Here is a 6125-nt window from a genome sequence, read left to right on the forward strand (position 1 = left end):
TATAATTTTAAGTGTAAAATTATAAAAAAATAAATTTATTTAGAATGAAAGTAATGTGATTAAGTGTAATTTACTTAGATGTGATTAAAAAATAATTGAATACTATGTACAGTAAAAAATTGATATTATTGAAGGATAAAACTAAAATTTATTTCTATGTATCGTTTTTGTCCCTAACGTTTTCGTCTTATTTAAGTCCTTAACATTTTAAAATCGTCTCAATTTTGTCCCACAGTCAATTCTCTTAACGGATATCAACATTGATCCAATTTTAAAACGTTAAGGAATTAAATAGAACAATTGAAATGTTAGGGACAACTTTAAAACTTACCCAAACGTTGAAAACAAAAACGATTCGATACATGTATTGTTTAGTTTATTTTTAATGTATATTTTATATTTTAATATATATTTTATAATAGTAACTAATTTTAGTGTGCAGTTAACATTAATCATAAAAAAAAAATTACCCGTACAAAGTTGGTGACTATTAATTGCATTTCTGTCAGGTAAACTGAAAATAAAGCTTGAAACTAAAAAGCCAAAATTACATAGCAACCACCTTCAGCCAAAATTATTGCAAGGATATGAATGTGTCATGGTTTGTATGATCAAATATGATATCAAAATCTTAGTTACCAACTCTTCTTTAATTTCCATGTCACACTCTCTTTCTCTCCCTCATTAACTTTATATATATTTCCTCTACTACCCATTTATTTAAATGGCCACACATCTAGAATGCTTCTTCCTCAAACTTGAGCCCCTTCTCACAATGGCAAGAACATTTCTAGTTTGGTTCTTGTGTCTTGGGGTGCCTTGTTTCTTTGTAATTATTGATGCTGGAGTTTATGGAGATCATCAGAACTTGCATCCAAGAACCATTTCTGGTGCCAATCACTACCATAAAGATATAAGAAGATTACAAGCCTTTAAGGCCTCTCTTACTAGACATGCTTCTGTTGCTTCAACACCTTCTTCATTTTCATCCTCTTCTGCTTCTTCCCCTTTGCTATCTGAGGTGATTAAACTCAATTGTGTTACTTTTTTTTCTTTTTGTCAGAAAAGTAATTGTATGGTCTTGGCTTTTATTTGATAAATAGATCAAAATAGAAAATATAAATAAAATAAAATGTTGCTTATTTTTTCGATAGTATTTATCTTCTGTTGTGGTTTTATCTTTATTTTGAAACATTTATCAAACAGAGTCTTAGAACAACGTTTAGTGTGTTTTTAAGAATTACTTAGAATCTTTTATTGATATAATTTTAAATATTATAAATAAAAATGAGTAATTATAAATACTTTTGGAACACACACATAACATATGAATCAATAACATGCCAATTTGTAATTTCTCACAAAAACTAAGAGTGCATTTAGTTCACATTTTTATTTTTATTTTTATTTTTTTCCATAAAATTTTAAACATAAAAGCAGAAATAAAATTGCGAACCAAAAGATGTACAAGTTTATTTCAGCTAAGTGACAAAAAATACATATTTTCTGCCTATGTTGTAGTACTCTTTTTATTTTATTTTGTTTCTGATTTTGTTGGTTGGAAAATTTGTGAAATGAATGATGCTTATGTTGTGTGATGCAATTGAAGGGTGTGAACAATCCACGTGTATACCACGTGACATCGTATGGGGCAGATCCAAGTGGGAATTCAGACAGCACAGAAGCAATTCTTGCAGCCATAGCAGATGCAGCCAAGGTTCCAAGTCAAGGACAGTTGATGCAGGGCATCACTGATCTTGGAGGTGTCCATGTTGATCTTGAGGGTGGTAGCTACCTCATCAGCCGTCCACTGCGCTTGCCGGCCGCCCGTCTGGGGAACCTCATGGTACGAAATTTTAAAGGATAAAATACTAAATTGTTCTTGTTTTGGCCTAATCTTATTTTGGTCTTTAAGATTTAAATTGTCCTATTTGAATCCAGAAAAAATTCATTTAACTTCACTTTTGATTTTCTATGATTAGCAATAGTAGATTAGTACGCAATATGAAATTTTCTACCGAAGTTTGCAATTTCCTTAGCATTTGACAATTGTCATATATTTTGGAAGACTTTATTGTATAGACTGATAGACGACATTAATTTTTGAGGCAGGTAATTAATTAGTCTTGATATGTTTTTGTCACAATGGTTAAATAGTTGGTATAACTGCACCAAGAAAATGACAATTTCTAATGTGCTTTTAATTAGAAGATATTTTTGTAAAGCAATTTCGTTATCATTTGTTTTTAAAACGTAAAATTGTTCTACATAAACATCTAATTTTGTATTGTGACATCAACAAAAATCACACAAATATAAATATCTAATTAAATGATAGTATTTACCCGTACATAGTAATTAAACTCATTTTCAATGTACCATAACACTTGAGTTTGAAATTTTGTTTGTAATTTGATGAAATCAGATACATGGTGGAACTATAAGAGCCTCAAATAACTTTCCAGAAGATGGGTACCTCATTGATTTGTCATCAACCTCTTCTTCTTCTTCTTCTTCTAATAATAATAATAATAATGAGAACAATGGAGCTAACTCGGAGAGTTCCCGCTCTTCACGCTACAATTTTGAGTACATAAGCTTCAAGGACCTCTTGTTAGACTCAAACTTCAGAGGTGGGGGCATTTCAGTAATTAACTCACTCAGAACTAACATAGACAATTGTTACATTACACACTTCACCACAAATGGAATTTTAGTCCAAAGTGGTCATGAGACATACATTAGAAACACTTTTCTTGGCCAGTACGTAACCGCAGGAGGTGATAAAAATGAAAAGAATTTCTCCGGGACCGGAATAAGTCTCCTCGGCAACGATAACGCCGTCACGGATGTTGTCATTTTCTCTGCAGCTATAGGAATAATGGTAACCGGTCAGGCCAACACGTTCTCCGGCGTGCATTGTTACAATAAGGCCACCGGATTTGGAGGGACCGGGATATATCTGAAGCTGCCGGGGCTAACACAGACAAGGATTGTGAATTCTTACATGGATTACACGAGTATCGTCGCCGAGGATCCGGTCCAGCTCCATGTCTCTAGCAGTTTCTTCCTTGGTGATGCCAACATTGTCCTTAAATCAGTGAATGGTGTTGTGAATGGAGTCAGCATTGTTGATAACATGTTTTCAGGGTCCGGTTCTGGGGTGGAGATTGTTCAATTGGACCAATCAAAAAACAGTTTCAACCAAATTGATCAAGCTATTGTTGATAGGAACATTGTGAGGGGAATGAATTTGAAGGCCACAGTGGCAAAAATGTCAATTCAAGGGAATGGAACATTATGGAATGTTGATTTTAGTAATGTTCTGCTTTTTCCAAACCTTATCAGAAATGTTCAGTACTCATTAAGCTCTAGTGGTGGAACATTCCCTAATCATGCTTTGAGGAATGTATCTGAGAACAAGGTTGTGATTGAAACAAGTGAAGCAGTGGATGCAAATGTTTTTGTTACTGTGGATCAGAGTATGGTAATTTGATTGAACAGGGTTTGAACTTTGTAGAGTGACCAAAACAATATAATTCAATTTATTTGGTCATTTTTTATTTTTAGTCCTAAATTCTAAGTGGAGGGAATTTTTTGGATATGATATGAGCATGCCTTTGTTGCCAAGTCTTCCTTTCTTTATTATCTGGACAGAGTTAATTAAACATTATATATTATATATTAACGATCATACAAACTATATATATATATACATGATTTAGATAGACTGAACTGCACATTATCTTTTTATGTGATACTTTTCCTACCGATTGGTTCAAAATACTGGACAAAAACTAAATCAATATATTTTGCGGGTTATGCTAATAAGTTTACAATATTTAAGGAGAAAAAACAAATTAAGGATGTATGTCATAGTTAATTATTTGGTTAGTCATTATTACAATATGATAATTAAACTATAAGTTCTCTTAAAGAAGTGAATGCATTGCATCTATTTATTTTTATTTGTTTTTTATTAGAAGTGACCCAACCAGCAAGAAAACCCAGAATACACTCCCAATTCAAATTTCAAACAGTAACGCCCGCACCATTCTCACCTAATGGAACAACTAGTCTAAGAACTTCAAAGAGACTGAAATAGGCTTGTTAAGAATGTCTTCCATAGGCTTTGGTGGTCTACTGCTCCAGAAATGGAAAAGATGGTATGAGTACTGAGCATAGATTGAACATCTTGAAGAATATAATCTCTCTCCCAGAGCTTCGCATTTGATTTAATGGATTGCACTAAGGTTTGATTCTCTCGCTAGGATCAGGGTTCTTTTATTGCTTCTGCTTCTACTGCTATTACCTTCTTTGTTGTTCTTCCTGTCAGGTTGCCATTGCTATCTTTTATCACTGTTGCTGCTGCTCCCTGACCGAGTTCCTGTTTGAATGCTGCATCTACATTGATTTTGATATTTTCCTTCTTTTATTTTGCTCTTTTTTGTTTTCTTTGGTTGTTCTTGATTTAAGTATCTCTATTTCCTATAATGTTGCTTGGATTATGGTTGCTTTATGTTGGTAAACTGTTAAGTTTCTATTTTTCCATATATTCCAAGGCATTAATCTTACTATGCTCCAGCCAGTCTCAAATTCCTCAGCTGTGCCTCCTTTTAGTTTGTGCATCTTGTTTGAAAGCCAAGATCCCAGGGATGTAATAGAATTTGCCGGTGGACTGCGTTGCACTTGTGATCCATTTGCATAGGAAAATGGGATGTTCAGTTGTTTCTTCTTACAAACAAACACAATTAATAGGTATACAATCAGTTTTTCTAATAGTACTAGAACATCTCAATAATCAACAAAATATATTATCAAAACTGATAGAACAATATAAACCTTCCACAAAAATGAGTATCTCAAATCAGACAAAAGAAAAAACAATACAAGTAGCAAGTTATATCTTAATGATTATTTCTATACTAGGAACAACATACTAAAATTTCATAAGAAATGGAGTAAGTTTACCAAGTCAATGAGATCAAAATGACACCACCATTTTTCCCATTTTCTTCTTCTCTTCTCCTTCACTCTCTCTATTTTCTTTTTCTTTTGTTTTAAAAATATGAGAAATATACTTTCTCTTCCTTCTGTCCGTAACTATAAGCCACTTTCTTTTTTTTTATTTTTTATTTTTATTTTTGGCTTGTAAGTCCCACTTGAGTTGGAGATTCACCAAGCTTCTCTTTGCAAGAATCAAATTTAATTGCAAGTAAACTCTTAGTCATCATATCTGAACCATTATCATCAGTATGGATCTTCTTAAGTGCATATAACTTCATCTCAAACGCTTGACGTATCCAATGATACCCCACCTCTATGTGCTTCGATCTAAAGTGAAATGTCAGATTCTTGCTAAAATGGATAGCACTTTAGCTGTCACAAAATAATACAAACTTCTCTTGATTGATACCTAACTCTTACAAAAAAATTTTCATCTACAAGAGTTCCTAAGAAGCTTTAACAATACCAATATATTCTATCTCTGTAGTAGACAAAGCAACATATTTCTGAAGTTGGGATTGCTACGACACAACTCCTTCTGCAAAAGTCATCGTATAACCAGAAGTAGACTTTTCTGAATCAAGATTCCCAACCATATTCGCATCTGTGTAACCATCCAAGATAGGTTAGCTACTCCCAAAGCATAAACAAACTCTGGAAGTACTATTAAGGTATCTGATAATTCACTTCACTGCTTGCCAGTGTTTCTTGCACAATTAGAGAGAAATTAACTAACAACTCCAACATCATGAGCAATAGCTGGTCTCGTGTAAACCATAGCATACATCAAGTTGCCAACTGCAGATGAATATGAAATCTTCTTCATTTCTGCTTTTTCTTTCTCATTTGTAGGACATTGTTGCAAACACAACTTGAAATAATTAGCAAGTGAAGTATTAACAGGTTTGAAATTACTCATGTTAAACCTCTTTAAAACCTTCTCAACATACTTCTGCTACGACAATCACGATTTTCCATTCTTCCTGTTACGAATGATACTCATGCTAATAATTTATATTGCAGGACCCAAATCCTTCATAGCAAAAGATCTGTTCAAGTCTTTCTTAATACTTTCAATCTTCTTAGTGTCATGACCAACAATCAACATATCATCAACA

At 33.0% G+C, this 6125-nt stretch overlaps 1 protein-coding gene across 1 annotated transcript; it reads left to right on the forward strand.

The window, feature by feature from the left end:
* Positions 1-601: 601 nt before the first annotated feature.
* Positions 602-3658, forward strand: LOC130976625 (polygalacturonase QRT3). The gene is made up of 3 exons (XM_057901536.1): positions 602-1021; positions 1610-1846; positions 2426-3658. Exons 1-3 carry the CDS (start codon positions 725-727, stop codon positions 3494-3496), a joined length of 1605 nt encoding a protein of 534 aa, XP_057757519.1. The 5' UTR covers positions 602-724; the 3' UTR covers positions 3497-3658.
* Positions 3659-6125: the final 2467 nt, after the last annotated feature.

This window comes from Arachis stenosperma, chromosome 4, assembly GCF_014773155.1.
Source record: "Arachis stenosperma cultivar V10309 chromosome 4, arast.V10309.gnm1.PFL2, whole genome shotgun sequence".
Taxonomy (NCBI): Eukaryota; Viridiplantae; Streptophyta; class Magnoliopsida; order Fabales; family Fabaceae; genus Arachis; species Arachis stenosperma.

Excerpts from the sequence above, each read along its gene's own strand:
- LOC130976625 (XM_057901536.1), top strand. The coding sequence starts at position 725 with ATGGCCACACATCTAGAATGCTTCTTCCTCAAACTTGAGCCCCTTCTC. Across the intron at positions 1,022-1,609 it reads CTTCCCCTTTGCTATCTGAG|GGTGTGAACAATCCACGTGT; the intron begins GTGATTAAACTC and ends ATGCAATTGAAG. Across the intron at positions 1,847-2,425 it reads CCCGTCTGGGGAACCTCATG|ATACATGGTGGAACTATAAG; the intron begins GTACGAAATTTT and ends TGATGAAATCAG.